The sequence below is a fragment of the Salvia hispanica genome, chromosome 5, assembly GCF_029641045.1.
Source record: "Salvia hispanica isolate PSC_SH4W2 chromosome 5, Shi_PSC_v1, whole genome shotgun sequence".
Lineage (NCBI taxonomy): Eukaryota > Viridiplantae > Streptophyta > Magnoliopsida > Lamiales > Lamiaceae > Salvia > Salvia hispanica.
Window position 1 is genome coordinate 755,602 of NC_142696.1, and position 18,067 is coordinate 773,668.

At 44.0% G+C, this 18,067-nt stretch overlaps 2 protein-coding genes and 1 pseudogene across 3 annotated transcripts; 1 reads left to right on the top strand and 2 right to left on the bottom strand.

The window, feature by feature from the left end:
* The first annotated feature begins 276 nt into the window (after positions 1-276).
* LOC125190462 (uncharacterized) lies at positions 277-2,403 on the top strand. Its single transcript, XM_048087781.2, has 3 exons — positions 277-529; positions 1,342-1,433; positions 1,706-2,403. Exons 1-3 carry the CDS (start codon positions 386-388, stop codon positions 2,109-2,111), a joined length of 642 nt encoding a protein of 213 aa, XP_047943738.1. The 5' UTR covers positions 277-385; the 3' UTR covers positions 2,112-2,403.
* Positions 2,404-2,918: 515 nt separating this feature from the next.
* LOC125186146 (putative F-box protein At1g53550) lies at positions 2,919-4,911 on the bottom strand (annotated as a pseudogene). Its single transcript, XR_016130379.1, has 2 exons — positions 4,726-4,911; positions 2,919-4,186 (listed from the first exon to the last, which is right to left on the bottom strand). The product of XR_016130379.1 is annotated as a putative F-box protein At1g53550 (transcript).
* An 8,491-nt stretch (positions 4,912-13,402) lies between these two features.
* Positions 13,403-17,986, bottom strand: LOC125188998 (adaptin family protein). The gene is made up of 11 exons (XM_048086157.2): positions 17,784-17,986; positions 16,826-17,342; positions 16,470-16,594; positions 16,189-16,387; positions 15,831-16,059; positions 15,553-15,719; positions 15,224-15,433; positions 14,840-14,950; positions 14,597-14,773; positions 14,033-14,476; positions 13,403-13,814 (listed from the first exon to the last, which is right to left on the bottom strand). Exons 1-11 carry the CDS (start codon positions 17,834-17,836, stop codon positions 13,524-13,526), a joined length of 2,523 nt encoding a protein of 840 aa, XP_047942114.1. The 5' UTR covers positions 17,837-17,986; the 3' UTR covers positions 13,403-13,523.
* Between the last annotated feature and the right edge of the window lie 81 nt (positions 17,987-18,067).

The following is an 18,067-nucleotide window of genomic DNA, read 5'->3' on the forward strand; positions in this document are numbered from 1 at the left end:
TATTTTAAATTTTTTATATAATCGGTTCAATAAGTTATACTGTTAGTAATAGATTTGTCAATATACTTTGGCTGAATGTACAATGTCGTCTAATCATTCTATCATCTTAGCTAAAATAATATAATTACAACATTTTCATTTTCTTCGATAAAATGAGTAAAGTTTAATTAATTGTGTACATAATACTATATTTATTGCATTTATTAAAAGGGGAATAGTATTTTTTTTTATACATTAAACTTTTGGCCATATATTTATTTACGAGCATACAAAATTAATTGACCTAAGAATTGGGGAACAGAGCTTTTTTCCCTACTGAAATATTACCATCTTTCAACACAATCGTTTGGTGAATAAAACAGCTGATTGAATAAACGGGAAAAGCATGCTTAGATTGTGGAAATGGTACCAGAATTGTTTAGCGATTCATCCAGTTACAACCCAGGTGATCAGCTCCGGCTTCATTTGGGGGTTGGGCGATATTGCAGCTCAAGCAGTTACTCACTCGAACGCCATACAGCAAAAGCATGTGCGTCGTCATTCTTATTGTTATTTCGTGGTTTATACGTTTTGTTTTGTTTTGATGATTTTAATTGCGCGTTTTCGTTTGAATTTCGCCTGCATTTTGAGGATTTTATTGAATACGATGGTAATAGGTGTATTGTGATTTTTAATTTGGGCATTTAATGCGTGTAGGTATTGCTTACAGTGAGAGTAACATGCTAATCGTTTTTGGTTTGAAATCGGATTGTTTTGATTATGAATTGTTAGTAGTATTTTCAATTTTTATGTGCATGTGGATTTGTGTGATGGATTGGTTCAATTCTGGTGAAGAGAAGTTCGATAGTGTCTGTTGATGTAGGTTGTTCGGCTACTTGGTACCGATTTTGCACACGAATGCTATTGTTTGGCAGCATATTTGTGGTAATGAAGCAATGGGGTATCTCTGTTTGGAGGTTTTTTCCCTCATCACCTGGTATTTGTCAATCATGCTCTTTATGTTATTGTCAACGCGTAATCTAACAGATAGTGGGGATGCTCGTACATTGTGAAATGCCTTTGCTAGTAATTTGTGTAATGCATGAAGAAATTGGATATGAATTCATCTTCTTGTGTATCTCATGACAACTGATGATTCAGTATTTATGATGCTTGCAAGAATATATGTGTTGTGATGGAACACCCCTCTATCTCTTAACGATGTGGGCAAGCATGTTACGTGTTAGTGCCTCTTCATAAATGGGCTCTTTCTTCCTATTGCTTCTAAAATACAATAGGTGGAGCAGCCTTGCGAATTCGGGTTTTTGTTTTATGTTTGATAATCCATGCTCACTTCTCCAGGAAGAACTTAAAGAGTTAAAGATCAATTGGAGACGAGTAGCAACCACGACTGTGTTTGGTCTTGGATTTGTTGGTCCCGTTGGCCACTATTGGTCAGTATCTTACCTTACCTATTTCTGTTCTAGGAAAATGGTGGCGTACTATATTTTACAACTATTGGCATATTTGTTTCTATTTCATTCAAGTTCCAACTAGAGAGATGCAAACTATTTTCCATATGTCCAATGAAACGGACAGGCAGTGAACACTGATTTTTATTGGCTACTGAACTAGTATCAACTTATGACCATAAAACAAGAAACCACCTATGGGATAATATCATTAACGCACGTGCTGAAACATTCTTCATTTATCTGCGGTGCAGGTATGAAGGTCTGGACCGCATCATTAGGGTGCGACTAAAGCTACAGCCGAATTCCTTCCGCTTTGTAGCTTCAAAAGTAGCAGCTGATGGTATAATCTTTGGGCCCGTGGATCTGCTTGTGTTCTTCACTTACATGGGCTTTTCCTCCGGTAAAAATGCTGCTCAGGTTAAAGAAGATGTCAAGAGAGACTTTCTCCCAGCCTTGGTTTTGGAGGGAGCCATATGGCCAGCTGTACAGGTTGTCAACTTCCGATTTGTCCCTGTTCGCAACCAACTTCTTTACGTCAACCTGTTCTGTTTGCTGGATAGCTGCTTCCTTTCGTGGATTGAGCAACAACAAGATGCCCCTTGGAAGCGATGGTTGAAATCTAGGCTCTCTTTCAAGGAAGAAGGTCAAGGCGGCTGATTTCTTCCGTCCTTTATACAGCTTCTCCTCGAGCTTTCTGGTATGCACCATTTTTGTTGATGGAAATTGAGCATTAACATCTTTTAATGGCGGCTCGTGTATTTGAAGTGGGCATTCATAAAAAAAATTCCCCCCTCCAACATGAAGATGATGACGAAGAGTTTAGTTCCCTGTCTATTCTTGTTATTTCATTTTTCTTTAATTTTTTTTTCGTTTTTCCTGATAATAAATTGTTAAACATGGTAAAGAAAGATTTGGTATTGAGATGAATTCATGTTTTTTTTCCTTTCAATTTCCTGCTACATTATTTCCAGAAATTAGATTTACTTCAATTCGATTTCATTTCAATCTCCTAAGTTGTTCAGGAATTCGTCATTCCTGAATGAAATACAACGAAAGGGTGCTGTCTAAGCTCCTCAAGTAGTAAACACTGCAATTGGATTTTCGGAAGGAATGTAAAAAGCGAGGATGTTCATGAAATGCTCGTTTCAAATCCACGATGAGCATTACTTGTGCCGGGGCAGCCAGTAGTAAATTTGTATGCAATTAATCGAAAAATATCAAAAATTTTAAGTAGTTCCTCCACCAATAACTCAACGAGTTTTATAAATACAAATTGCACTAATTTATTGTCATTTTTGGTAATTAATTTATGTAGACTAGCAGAGTTACTAATAACTAAATGTATAAAAGTAATATATAAGTAAATTACAAGCCCTATAATAAAAAGGAAAATTAATTTATAAACTAAAATGAGATTGAGACTTCATCCTTCATACCTAAATATCTGAAAGAAAACTTGAGATATAGTAGTAACAATCATCATAGCTGAACAACCAATTAATAATATCCACATGAGTAAATTTACAGGTCATGTGATAAGAATAAAAATGTTAACTAAAATGATATTACATTCTTCATACCAAAATTTCTTTTAAGGGAAAGAAAACTTGGATAGAGAAGAATGGAATTGATATAGTAACAATCAGTACCCATTTTACCAAATACACCAATTTCTCTAATAGATCTCCTCTTTTGAGAATAGTATAGAAAGAGCTTCTCATCAAACAACAGCAACATGTCACCATTTCTGTAAATATTGATAGGCTGAAGACGTCTGAGTACATCTTGACCAAAGATCATATCATCCACGAAGACCCTTATGTATTCTCCTCGCCTGACGATGCAATGTACCTTGCACCATACTTTCTCAACTTGTTCGTATTCCTTCAACAACCAGAGTTTATTATCATCGGAACATGGGACATCATCACTGAAACACAAACAACCCCCCAAAGTAAACAACATTCCGCATAAACTTTTAACAGGTGCAGAGAATGTGCTAAAACTTTCTGTCTCAAGATCAAAACAACAAATGTAAGGAAACCAATTATCGTTTGTAACTGGCCAATGTAGATTGCCGTTAACTAATACACCAGCTGAATTGAAGCTGCGACGAAACAAGGGGGCAGCGGCTTTAACACGCCTCCACAAAGATCCAGTTCCAAGAGTGTATATATGACATCCGCTGTACCTAGGATTAATATAGACAATCTTATGTTGTCCACTTAGTTTGCTCACTCCAAATCCATAACAATCTCCCAACCGAAGTGGGTGAGTAAGACGCCCATGGAGCTCAACAAATTCACGGGTGATCGGATTACATATATAAAGATGATCAATAAAAGGATTTTTAAGAAGAAGCAATCCGTTGGCTGAACCCTCTATTCTTGAGGCTTGGGGGAAATCAAACTTGGTGATTGGATCCTGTTTATGCTTGTGCCTGTGCCTATGCTTGTGCTTGTCTTCCAATTCGAAAACATTGAACCAATTTGAATCTGTAGCCGGCATCGAGACAACTAGGGCGGGAGTGGATATAGAAAGATGTGACTTGAGAAATGCGTCACTCTCAATCAAATTGAGCCATGGTTTGCAAACGCATTTGCAAGTTGCAATGTTTTCAAGAGAGTCTCAATAGAATATCAGTCAAGATTTCTGATGGAAGGTATATGAACAAACCTTGCCTCATTTTCGGATGGATTTAATTTTTAAGAGATCACTTTCTAACTTTTGACCTGCAGAATCACATGAAAAAATAAAACATTCTACTATATAAACATACGAACACTAACAAAATCTTAAAAGGTTGTATTACTATTAACTTCAACCAAATCCTCCGACTAGATAGATAAGGATGCCATAGATATTTACACACCAAAAAAAATTAAACCTTCTTTCCACCAAATTTCTGTCTCCACCAAATTTCGACTCTTCTATTGAGCAGATGTCGCATACTATAGCATATTTATGAGATTAAAGAAGTAAGCTAGGGATTCCTGTCAGGATTAGGACAGAGTACCCAATTTAATTAAATTATTATATTAATTCATTTTATTATAGAATTGTTATCACAGACCATAACCTCAAAAAATTAGAAACCCTAAGACCCAAATACAACGTCTAAAGATATTGGGATTATAGCATTAATATTCTGACAGAGAAGTTAAAAACCATAGATCCCAAATGCTTATATGACAAAAATAAAAATCAAATAACAAGCCTTTCTGTAATTCAAAATCAGAAATAAGATATTCAAGTGTATAATTATACATACTCATTCTCGTAAGAACTCGATCCAAACGTACAAAAATAAATGTACGCAGACAAGGTAGTAGACGGAGGAGATGACCTTCAACCAAAAGAGAAAAGTTGGATTTGGGTGAGACGAGAGAAGAGAGCGGCGGACGAAATAGAAAAGTATATATGTAAATGTTTATTTCTCATGACTCATGAGTCATGATTATATTTATGTCGGAGGAGGAATGCCAATCGGGTAAGTCCATCTAGTTCGGACCAATCCTATTCTAATGGTGGATTTCACACTTATAATCCTTACCTTAAATATTTAGATTTTTGGTTTGTGCAGCCCAGTGAATCAGCCCGTCAAGCTGGCTCGGTCAACCTGTCAGCTCCAATGGACTAGCCCGATTTCTAATCGGTTTGTAGTTTTTCAGTTTTAAGAGCATCTCCAATAGCGGCTAGTCGATTCGCGTCGCTAGCCGGTCGGCTAGCCGAACTATTAGAATCGGCTAGCGCAAAATCGGCGAGAGAATAGGCGAGCGCTCGCCGCCATTGTGGCGTGCGCCGATCGGCCATCGCTATTTTTTAATTTTTTTTTATTTTTGGAAAACTATTTTTATGAATTTTTTTTAAAGTATGTAATTTTTAAATAGGTACACAGACGACGGGCTAGGCCCAATACAAAATTAAGACCTAAAACAGAAACATGTCACAGCGAGGTTCCCGTTCGGCTAGCGGCAAACTATAACGGATTCAAGACATACTAACATTTTTTTAATGTATTCTTTTATTAAATTAGTGAGGAGTAGAGTGGGGCGGAGGCTCGTGTGTGGAAGCCCGAAATTTTTTTTATTACGTAATTTTTTTGAATTTTAGTTAATGTACGTACTTTTTTTATTTAAATAAAATTAACGAATTCTTTCCGTATATGTGTCGTAAATTTAATTCCGTATTTTGTGTTTAATTCCGTAAATGTAGTTGTTTTTGAATTATTTTTATTGTGGCTAGCCTATTTGTTTGTTTTGATGATGTGGCAAGTGAATTTGTAGTGCTGATGACGTGGCAGGGAGAGAGAATGACTGGCCTATTCTTATTGCGGATGCTCTAACATTCTAATTTTGACAGGTTGATCCGCTTAATCTGTCAGCCACAACAGACTAGCTCGATTTGTACTCGGGTTGTAGTTTTTCAATCATAACCTTTTAATTTTAGCGGGCTATGGGATTGGATTAAAATGACATCCCTACTTTTGCGTTTACAACCTCAAACATAAATAAATATATATATCCATATAGACAGGCAACATATCAAAATTCTTGTATTTTATAATTTTTTATGTAAGAACTAAGATTATACTAGAGTCATTATATTGGGATTATTAACTGCCAATAGGATAAATATAATTTTTTATACAAGGACAAATTTAGCAATTAATGGCAATCCTTACCAATACAAAAATCTTAAAAACTTAAATTTTATACTATAACTTTCTCCATTAAATTTATTTCTTTCACATATTATATGTAATAAAAAAAGCTAACTTTTACACGGATTCTAACGAAATTTCAATTGCATATGTTCCGCCAAAAAAAGAAGGACGAAACTGTAATTTTAATATTTTTATTACAACCTATATTATAATACTCTTCATTGCATTACTTTTATGTCCTAAGTCTATGTAAATAATGTCCTAAGAGCATCTCCAGCATCGGACGTCCCGGTCGGACGTCGTGGAAGTCCGACCGGACGTCCGCCACTGTGAACAATTTAGTCGGACACGCCCGTTCCGTTCGCCCGTCGGATATCCTCGCCCATCCGCGCTACTTCCGACTTAAAAAAAATTTATTTTTTATTTTTTTTAAAAAAAAAACTCTATAAATACGGCTCGTTGAATTTCATTTCATTAACACCACTTGTGTTGACAAGTTTCTCTCTCTAATCTACAAGTTTCATTTCTACTATAAATGGAGTACAATAGGAACTCCCCCACCACGAGCGGATCCAACACACCCACGTTTCCCGCCGGAACGGAGGGAAACTTTAATGCGGGGATGAATCCCCAAATGGCAGGGATGGCGGGGATTACTCCCCAAATGTTCTACAATATGTATAATTGGATGAGTCAGATGAGTAGGATGATGCCCGGGGCAGCGGGGATGAGCGGTATGACGCCAAATATGGCGGGGGTGGGTGGGATGATGCCCGGTGCCTCGGGGATGGGGAGTATGACGCCAAATATGGCGGGGATGGGTGGGATGATGCCCGGTGCAGCGGGGATGGGCGGTATGACGCCAAATATGGCGGGGGTGGGTAGGACGATGCAGCAAATGAGCCCTCATACATTTAGGGAATCTGTCTCGCTCATATATAGAGTTGTTGTCCGATGATTCCCCTAGTACTGTTCCGGAGACTCAGTACGCCCACATCAAGACTTTCTCTTTTGAGGAGTTGGGGCTAGGGCTATCGCCGATCCATGAGACTCCCGATGAGGCGGAGCCTGCAAGGGGCAGGGGCAAAGGCAAGGGCAAGGCTAGGGGCGGGGGTAGGGGCAAGGGCAAGGGGAAAGCCCCGAGCTCTTCCTCGCAAACGGGGGCAGAGGAGGAGGAGGAGGGTGAGGAGGAGGGGGGAAGAGGACGATCTGGACCGTGTGAAAAAACGTCGCGCTTGCGAAGTCCTGGGTCGGTGTATGCGAGGATCCATATGTCGGGGCGAACTAGTATATTGACCGATTGTGGCATCGCATTAGTGAGGCTTACCTCGGAAACAAACCAGCTGGGGCGAAAAAATGCAGTCCCGAGCAATGACGAAAACAGTGGGATCGGTTGAGGCCTAAGCTCAGTCGTTTTGCCGGCCTCTACCAAAACAGCATGCGGGGGGCAACCAGCGGCATGTCTGAGGAGGATGTGAAGAACCGGGTCTTGTCCCAGTACCCCGATCGAGAATTGAAGTTCAAAGAGTTTGACCAATGGGAGACCTTTCTCGTGGTCAGGGATTCGCCCAAGTTTTGTGCGGGTGTCGACTCGGACTGGAAGCGGACGAAGATCAACTCTTCCGGTGAGTACAGCAGCAGTGCTGGTTCGCACAAGCTCCCCGAAGCCGAGGAAGTGTCCCCGCTACCACGATCAGACTCCCGCCGTTGTCGTCGCCCGATGGGGCAAAAGGCTGCGCATCGGATGGCGAGGGGAAGCGGAAGCCGCAGCGGGTCCTTTGAGGTCGAATCGGAGGCCCCTGAAGCCCCAGCTGAGTACGACTGTCTCGCCCGCGCACTGCTAACGAAGACCCTGAGTCAGAACATGCATAGGTGGTATAGCACGCACGATCATACGTACAAAATGATGTGCAAGGATGTGATCGGCGCATGTCGGCGCGATTTAGGAATGCCACCTATTGGGGGCGGGGACGTCGGAGGCGGCAGCGGCACGGGCGACGGGGACGAGGACGAAGACGAGGAGGAGTGAGAGCCTAGGGTTGTATTTCTCGACTTTTTATGATTATGTAAATTTTACCGAATTATGTTTTTTTAAGTATTATGTAATTTTTTTTTAATTATGTATCTTTTTTAAGTATTAGGTAATTTTTTTTTAATGAATTATTCAAATTTTCCCGTATTCCGTGTCGACATTTTAATTCCGTAAATTTTAATTCCATAAATTGGAGTAATTATGAATTTATATTTGATTGCAGGAAGTCCTACATTGTGCAGTGGGATGGGAAGTCCTAGTGGAAGTCCTAGTGACGTGGCAGGAGGTTTTTGTGGAAAGTCCTAGTGGGAAGGACGCCATCGGAGATGCTCTAAGGTCGGCTGTAAAAATCGTAATGTTTAATTGTGTTTTCGAATTTGCAAGCAGCTTTGCTATAATGAACCATATTGCACGGTTTAATGCCTAAATGCACTGCATATAATTAATGCTCTAAGTACAATGTATATAATGTCAATAATATGTGTCAATTTAAGAGCATCTCCAATGCTAAATAGGCCAGCAATAGGCCAGCCATTCTCCCTCCCTGCCACGTCAGCAGCACTAAAAATACACCTGCCACATCAGATTTAGGCCAGCCATAGGCCAGCCGCAAAAAAATAATTCAAAAAATACTACATTTTACGGAATTAAAATTACGATTAATTACGGAATTAAATGTACGACACATATACGGAAAAATTTATTCATTTCATTAAAAAAAAGTACAAAGATTTTTAAAAAAATACATGATTTTTTTTTTAAAAAAAAGGGCTTCCACACACGAGCCCTGCCACTCTCTACTCCTCCTCGCCGTCGCCGCCGCCGCTGCCGCTACCGCCACCCGTGGTATCTGAGCCCACGTCGGAACCCGCTAGCCGTGCCCCCGCGATTTCCAAATCAACCCGCATGCTCTCGAGCATCGAGTGAAGAAACATCTTCTCCGTGGGGTCAGTGGCGGCCCTCCAATCTTGGAAGACCTTGTACATCTGATCCCGCGTATGGTTACGCGAATGGAGAGTGTACTAGAGTGGGGCGGGTGGGAGGGCGGAGGACTGGACCTCGCGGGGCGATAGGGGGGACCCGCCCCTCGCAGCCTGTTGCGCCCGCTTCTGTCCAACCGGGCGAGGGCGACCAGCAAATGAAGGAGGGGATGGAAACTCCTCAGCATCCGGGGGGAGGTCGTGGGATCCGCCGCTGCTGCCGCTGTAGTCGCCGGAATAGTTCAGCCTCTGCTTCTTCGGCCACCCAGCGTCGTACCCCGCCCGGAACTTCTCGGACTCCTTCAGCAACAAAAAGCATTCCCAGAAGAGGAAATCCTTCCGCCTCGGGGAAGCGACTCTCGGCTATCCTCCGGGCGTGCTCCTCATTCTGCCCACTAGTAAGCTCTCGGAGGGCGTTGGTGTACAACCCCGAAAATCGGCCGACCGCGGCCCTGATGCGCTCCCACCCCTTCCGGACCTCCTCCCCGCTGAAGTCCTTCCCGTGCGGGCAGTGCCTCCTATAGGCAGCTCTGATCTTCGCCCACATGTTGACGACCCGCTGGTTGTTCGCAACCAGCGGATCGTCGCACACCTCCAACCACCCCCTGGCCACCCCGGCGTACTCATCCTCCGTCCACTTCCTCCGGCCGGAGTGTCGCCTCCAACGGGCTGCGACGACTCGCCGACCGCCTTGGCCTTCCCCTTCGTCTTCTTCTTCGGCGCGGCCCGCCTCGCTGGAACGGGAGTATCCGGATCTCCGAGATCGATCCTCATATCATGCAATGACAGAAGGTCATCGCCAGTGAACTGCGTCTCCACTGGGGTCGACATGTGAGACGAAGCCGTCAAAAAATCAAGCGAGGGACAATATACCGTGTCCCCTCCCGGTGACCCCTGCATCCCCACTGCATCCTGGGATGCATACCGTGCTGCATTCCCCCCTGCATCCCTCCCTGCCATATCATCCCCATCATCTGCTGCTGCATCTGGGGGTGCATACCTCCCCACCCCGGCGCTGGTTGCCCGCCGCTCCCCTAGCTCCCCTGCCCCCCGCCCGGCATCCCCCCCGGCATAGCCCCCGGCATCCCCCCGACGCACCGGCCATCATCCCCATCAACTGCCCCCAAGGGACGTTAAACCCTGGGCCCATCTACCCGCCCATCTGGCCCCATCCAGATCCCACAGGTACCGTGGGAGTCTGAGATCCACTCGTCGTTGGACTGGACTCGTTGTTGTGATCCATCGCTCGATGATGCTCTTGTACAGAAAGTTAGAGAGAGAAAAAACTCGTTAAAACAAATGGTGCAAATGAAAATGAAACTAAAATCGCGTTTATATAGGTTTTTTTTTTTTTTTTAAAAAAAACAATATTCGGCGCTGGCCGATCGGGCCGCCACAATGGCGGCCAGCGCATCGGCCAGCCCATGCCGATCGGCTTGCCGGTTTCCCGCTCGCCTGCTCCAATGGATCGGCTAGCCGATCGGCCAGCGACGCGAATCGGCTAGCCGGTCGCTAGCCGACCATTGGAGATGCTCTAATAGGTTGGTTTGTGTCACTTGTTTCCGATCATTATTTGTTCTATATTGAATTAATTTGCATGTGTAGATGCGACTTTTGGTATGAAAATCGTGGAAATCCGTGAAGGAGTTCGAGTAGAGAAGATGGAAAAAGGGTCCCAAAAACCAATCTTTTTAAAGTAAACACCCCTCTAATAGTCGTAACAAAACATTTTTTAAGATAAAAAAGCTAATACAATAAGAACTTGCAGAATATGGAATGAGTTTATAGAAGTCGGTTTTTTTTGTTGGTAATCACTCGAGAAACATATGAAAATGACACAAGAAATTCTTTTGTTTCATTGCATATATCCTAGCCCCTATACAGAAATATTCCCCATTCAAGCTGGGAATAGTTCCTGTTGGCAAATATTTCGATACAGTCTCGGCCGTGTAAGAAGTTGTTGTTGTAAAAAACTTGCCAGTCACCGGTAATATAAACTCTGTCACGGCCTTTCACCATGACTTTGAAGACGTACTCTCTCCCGCTGTCATCGTGAGCAGTGACGTTCAAGCCTCTTCCGGAAGCTTTATCCTTTTCTTCCGGCAGGAGGAAATCGAATACCCGGTTTTTAACACGCAAATCCAACTTGTGTATTTTGTTCGCACTTGCCCGCCCGTTGTAAACGAATGTATAGCCCCGGGCAGTCCCCCAATAGGCATGAAGCGCATTCTTTCTTTTTACCTCTTCAGTTGCTGAAGAGGTGAGTGACTCATCTCTGCTGGTCCTAATCCTCTTACCAGTAAGAGCCGAAGAACTTGGCTCACCTAACCTCTTCTGCTCTCGACCACCCCGCGCGCCTCTTTCTTGGATTGAGGCATCCCGCCTCTGCTCTCGACCGGCCCGCGCGCCTCTTTCTTGGATTGAGGCATCCCGCCTCTGCTCTCGACCCCGCCTCTCCTCTCGACCAACCCGAGCGCCGCGCCTCTTTCTTGAATTGAGACATCCCGCCTCTGCTCTCGACCCCGCCTCTGCTCTCGACCACCCCGCGCGCCTCTTTCTTGGATTGAGGCATCCTGCCTCTGCTCTCGACCACCCCGCGCGCCTCTTTCTTGGATTGAGGCATCCTGCCTCTGCTCTCGACCACCCCGCGCGCCTCTTTCTTGAATTGAGGCATCCCGCCTCTGCTCTCGACCAACCCGCGCGCCTCTTTCTTGGATTGAGGCATCCCGCCTCTGCTCTCGACCGGCCCGCGCGCCTCTTTCGTGGATTGAGGCATCCCGCCTCTGCTCTCGACCCCGCCTCTCCTCTCGACCACCCCGCGCGCCTCTTTCTTGGATTGAGGCATCCCGCCTCTGCTCTCGACCATCCCGCGCGCCTCTTTCGTGGATTGAGGCATCCCGCCTCTGCTCTCGACCCCGCCTCTCCTCTCGACCACCCCGCGCGCCTCTTTCTTGGATTGAGGCATCCCGCCTCTGCTCTCGACCATCCCGCGCGCCTCTTTCGTGGATTGAGGCATCCCGCCTCTGCTCTCGACCCCGCCTCTGCTCTCGACCACCCCGCGCGCCTCTTTCTTGGATTGAGGCATCCCGCCTCTGCTCTCGACCATCCCGCGCGCCTCTTTCTTGGATTGAGGCATCCCGCCTCTGCTCTCGACCATCCCGCGCGCCTCTTTCTTGGATTGAGGCATCCCGCTTCTGCTCTCGACCACCCCGCACGCCTCTTTCTTGAATTGAGGCATCCCGCCTCTGCTCTCGACCAACCCGAGCGCCGCTTTCTTGGATTGAGGCATCCCGCCTCTGCTCTCGACCACCCCGCGCGCCTCTTTCTTGAATTGAGGCATCCCGCCTCTGCTCTCGACCGGCCCGCGCGCCTCTTTCTTGGAATGAGGCATCCCGCCTCTGCTCTCGACCATCCCGCGCCTCTTTCTTGGATTGAGGCATCCCGCCTCTGCTCTCGACCATCCCGCGCGCCTCTTTCTTGGATTGAGGCATCCCGCCTCTGCTCTCGACCATCCCGCGCGCCTCTTTCTTGGATTGAGGCATCCCGCTTCTGCTCTCGACCACCCCGCACGCCTCTTTCTTGAATTGAGGCATCCCGCCTCTGCTCTCGACCAACCCGAGCGCCGCTTTCTTGGATTGAGGCATCCCGCCTCTGCTCTCGACCACCCCGCGCGCCTCTTTCTTGAATTGAGGCATCCCGCCTCTGCTCTCGACCGGCCCGCGCGCCTCTTTCTTGGAATGAGGCATCCCGCCTCTGCTCTCGACCGGCCCGCGCGCCTCTTTCCACTTCGCGCGTCTGCGTCTGTTCTCGGCGGGCTCGAGCGCCTGCGTCGTCTGCTTCTTGCTGTTCTCGACGGGCTCGAGCGCCTGCGTCGTCTGCTTCCTGCGGGTGTTCTCGTCGGGCTCGAGCGCCTGCGTCATCTGTTTCTTGCTGTTCTCGGCGGGCTCGAGTGCCTGCGTCGTCTGCTTCCTGCGGGTGTTCTCGGCGGGCTCGAGCGCCTGCGTCGTCTGCTTCTTGCGGATGGCGCAGCCCTTCCGCCTCCAATTCAAAAAAGATTTCTGAGTTTTTTCTGTTTCTAGGCATTTTTAGTTTTTACGAGTTTGATCACTCTCAGTCTCTCACCAAAATCAAACTGAGATTTTTTTTTTACTAGAGGACTATTTATAAGCACACGTGATTTTTTACTGAGTTTACTATTTATAAGCACACGTGATTTTTTACTGAGTTTGATGCCTTCTCTAGTAATTTTTTTTTTTATCATTAGTAAATATGAATAATGTGTTGCCTTCAATTTAATTTCAATTCAATTACACAAATCAAATTTTACAAGACTTTATCCACTGTTCATCGATTTCCAGACAAAATTGAAACTAAAACCGTCAATGTAAAGTCTAAGCAGAACCGAATTTAGACAGTGCAGACTGGAACAGCTCGGAGAACGCCTGTGATGTCACCTGGTCATCGGTTTTGATCTTTAGTTGCACTTTACACGACGATGAGTTGATGACACACTCCACGAGATAAGCAGACGAACCCTCTGCCTTCTGTGCGAAGAAAAAGAACTTGAAATTCGGGGCTTGGCCGCCTGATGCTATGCAGTTGATGGAGTGGCCTTGCATATGCTGAGGGAGGGCTTGAGGATTCGTCATTCCCGCCACTCCTTGTGGATCTATAGAGGTTTCCTGAACGAAATACAGCAAAAGGGCGTCGTCTAAGATCCTCAAGTAGTAAAAACAGCAATTGGATATTCTTAAGGAAAGTAACAAGAGAAGATGCTCATGGGTTGCTCGTTTCAAGTCCGTGTTGAGCATTACTTGTGCCCGGGCTGTCATTTTTTGATTTAAACCTTTTAATGATAACAAGCTTATTAGGAAATAGACAACTATGGAAGTTCATAAACCTGTGATAAAGATACTGGTAGTTGGCGCCATTTCTGCTGAAATGCATTCGGGTCTATGGCAGCTTTGGCGTTAAGCAGCAACGCAGGAGGAGCAGAACTGGGTGTGGCTGGCATTCCAAGACCGAGTAGATCGTCAATGGCAAAGCCAGAAGGTGGATGTAGTGTAGATGGTTGGTCTATCGATACAAGGTCAAAGTGGCCCTGAGAAGCACCAGCTGTCGTCGAGGCATCGTAGGAAGGGGCACTATATACAGAACCATTGTTTCCATAACCATGACTCTCTTCCTTCTCAGAAGTACCCAATAACAAGTCCTTGTCATTTGCCTCGACTCTCTGAGCAGCAACTGCACCATCTGAGGGCTCGGTGCCAATAGATAGAGTACCGAGTTCCTCTGAGAAACCAAATGGGCCTCTGTGTTCCTTGTCAGTGAACATGTAGGATGGCTGAAAAATATGTCCCTTCATTAGTTAATATGAACTGGCTCGATACATGCTAAATCTATGTGTATATACACGAATTGATAATGTAAGAAGCATTTGGGCATTGACTCAAACCAGAAATACCTTTTGGTACACAACAGATAGACTGTTGAATTCATCGAAGATGCGATCTTTCATTTCACTACTTTGTGTATCTGCAAAGACTGAAACAGCTTGTTTTGGAGGGTTTACTATGCGCTCAGCAACAGAAACATCATACTTTAGAAGCCTATAGTACAATAGCGCTCGATCGTGAACATCCTGCAGTTAACGAGGATTTAGCAAGCATTACAGCATCAACAAAAGGATTGTAAGCTTGAGTTTGACCTGATGAAAATCAGCAACACCAGCTGCTAGAGCATCCCCTAGTGCCTTTTGAGTCTCTGGTGCTCTTCTCAAGAAGCACTTCATTACTGCTGTAAGAAGATGTAGACGAACCTGCGTATATCGTATAAAAGTTAATTACTAGAACATAAGCTAAGAACTATGAATTCGCCCATTACCGCCAAGCAAATTAATCTCTGATTGCATTTAGATTTTTTCTTAGTTTTGTCCTAAAAGCATAAGTTATGGAGTATTTCATTTTCAGGATGACATCTGTAGCTACAGTTTATACTAGAAATAAGAACCTAAAAGCAACGTTTGAAGCAGGCAATATTTAGGAACTAAATGAAAAAATTACGACAAAAGCAGAAAGTGATTTCCAGTAACCTCGGCAGAGTTCTCCTCGTCCCAGTTCTCAACAAGGCCCTCCAGAATATAAGGACTATCTTGCATATCTTGAGCATATTCTCCGAGCATCCAAATGAGAGCAGCTTTGGCTTTTGGTTCCTGAACATTTTTACTACTGATATTCCCAACAACTGCTATGCAGTCGTGGCTCCACTGCGGATATTTTCTAAGCAGGTCTTTAACAAGAACCTAGAAACAGAACATGTTTACCACAAGCTTCTCCATGGTGACGTAATTCAAGGAATTGGCTATGGTACATCTCAAGATTGGCACACCGGTGTAGCCTATAAAAGAAACTAGATACTTACAAGAGTTTCAGCAGTCACATGCTCCTTTTCCATTTCCAAGAACTGGAGCAGTCGGTCAACTATGGCATTCACATCATATTGTTGCAAAGCAATTTTACCCACAGCTCGAATTGATTCCCTTGCCATTGGAATATCAACATTGGCAACATATTCACAAAGTTCGGTCACTGGAATAGAACCAAAGGTTGGCGATGAGCAGTGACTAGAGTATATAGGGAAAACCGACTATGTTAAATTTCATAGCAAAGGCTTATGCATGCATACAGAATGAAATTCACCTATCTCATACGTATTGCTCTCATTTGCCACAGCAGTTAACATATCAAGCTTTAACTTTTTGACATAAAACGGTTCATTATACTGGCAGTAGAAGTGCTTGTAGTCCGAAGAGAAAATGTATGGCGCACGCATCACAAGTAAATGAAGGTGGCTAAGGACTGCATACGATTGTTCGGGACTTCCTGAGCTTACCAAAGTGAGCAGAGGAGCTTTAATTCGCTCATAGACCTGCAGGATGTATCAGCAGTTTTGTATCAGACGATATTAATAAAACTTTACATATGAGGTACAGAAAGTCATGCTAATGTTCACCAATATTCATGAAGCTATGGATAATAATATATATCGATAAAGTACCTGTTGGTGAACATCGGTCATGGACAGCGTCATATGCAAAAAGACCTTAATAGTGGCCAAGACGACTGCACCATTTGCATGTTGAAGTCTATCTTCAAGAAGATTCATAATGTCAAAGATTTCTTCACTATCCACAGGGACATACTTAGAAACCAACTCTAAGACAATACACTGGGCCCATTCACTGAACTCTTTCATCCTGCATCCGTAGGAAGCCAAGTTAGGGCGTTTTACATGATAGATAAATGATTTCAAGATAGAAAACTTCTCACACTCGATACCTATTTAAAAAGTAATATACAACTGGCTTGCTAAGCAACATTTCTCTCTCTCTTGCTGCTTCCTCGGATGTGCTTGCTTCGAGACTCCAGATCTCTTGCAGCGAAGTTAAACAGTTTGCAACAACCTGTTTAAACAAGTACAAAATTAGAGGTAGATGGCAGGTATGCTGAAATCGTCTGTCCAATGACTTATACTAGCCAGCATCCGAGCCAAGCTCAACTTTTGTGTAAGAAGTCATACATTTTGTTATGTCGTGCAATCAACAATCTTTATAATGAGATGTGATATTTTAAGGTTAAAGGTAACATCTATAACTAAGGATCAAGGTAATGGAATTAAGGGTGCATAGCCTGACCTGTGCATCTTTGTCTTTGAGCATTAATTGCTTCAACAGAGGCGGAAAATCAGCATCCAAGCATGTTGACGCCGATAGGTGGTACAGCTTGAGCACTCCGACAGCTGCAACCATCCTCACATAGCTATTCCCGTCTTTTAGCCCATTACCCAATGGCCCCACCAAGTACTCCACCAAATTCGCCACACCAAGTGAACACAAACTCCTCAGAGCCAACCCCCGAATCATGGGGTCCTCATCCTTGCAATCCCTTTGAAGAAAGTTAATAGTCAAAAGTGCAAGATCCGGATTGTGCTTTGCGTAGTTCCCAACATACAAATAACACATCTTTTTCAGCACAATGTCAGAGGTAGCCGAGCACATCACCATTTCACTAAAAACTGATGATACATCGATCCCAATAGTCATGTACGATATAACCTTCTTGAACAACTCTCTCTTCGTGTCATCGGTTCCAGGAGCTCGGCTACCTGCCAACTGCCGTAGCTGCGTTTTAAGATCCGAAACCTCTCCCTTTCTGATTAAAGCAGATAACAGGAATCAGAGGAACTGCTATTTACTCTTCAATTTAATCCAGCAAAAGACTATTTACTCTTCATTTCAATTCAGCAAAAATTAATTCCCCAATAATCACAATTCCCTCCCTAAAACACACACTCACACACACACATAAAAGAGCCACATAAGACCTCTAAAAACAAAAATGGCGCTTAATCTAGCTGTGAGCATGACCTATTCACATTAAATGATACAGCAATCAAACATCTCAAAATTTACCGATAGTCAGAAAAAAATAACTCATGAATCAATTAGTTTTTCACTTCACTTCTTCTTTTCCAAAACGAATGGATCAAAATGAAGCATTTTTCATATAATTACACAGACCATTCCCCAATAATAATAATCAACGCACTAATTCACACTCTCAGCACTATAAATCATGGAATCAGGAGATTACCCGGACGGCTGCGATGGAGAAGGGGATCGATGAGATTGAGCTGGAGGTGCCATGGATGATTCAGATTTCTTCAAATTCACGTCGCAATTCGCCCTATTCTGAGATTTAGGTAAGACTCACTGCGATTTGAGTAGAAAAACTAGATCTTGTTGAATCGGAAGAGTGATAGTTTGATCTCTGTCTTCTTTGTATTTTTATTTATTTTTTATTTATTTTTCAATATACGGACGCAGTGTTCCAAAAATTTTTGATCCGTCATAAAAATTTAATCTGTCTCCTAATTT

What these genes read in the sequence shown, in the direction of transcription:
- LOC125190462 (XM_048087781.2), top strand. Translation starts at nt 386, where the DNA reads ATGCTTAGATTGTGGAAATGGTACCAGAATTGTTTAGCGATTCATCCA. An exon ending in ACGCCATACAGCAAAAGCAT is followed by an intron (nt 530 to 1,341) that starts GTGCGTCGTCAT and finishes TCACTTCTCCAG; the next exon opens with GAAGAACTTAAAGAGTTAAA. An exon ending in GGTCCCGTTGGCCACTATTG is followed by an intron (nt 1,434 to 1,705) that starts GTCAGTATCTTA and finishes TCTGCGGTGCAG; the next exon opens with GTATGAAGGTCTGGACCGCA.
- LOC125188998 (XM_048086157.2), bottom strand. Translation starts at nt 17,836, where the DNA reads ATGGCACCTCCAGCTCAATCTCATCGATCCCCTTCTCCATCGCAGCCG. An exon ending in GTATATTACTTTTTAAATAG is followed by an intron (nt 16,388 to 16,469) that starts GTATCGAGTGTG and finishes CTACGGATGCAG; the next exon opens with GATGAAAGAGTTCAGTGAAT. An exon ending in ATGTGACTGCTGAAACTCTT is followed by an intron (nt 15,434 to 15,552) that starts GTAAGTATCTAG and finishes TTCTGTTTCTAG; the next exon opens with GTTCTTGTTAAAGACCTGCT.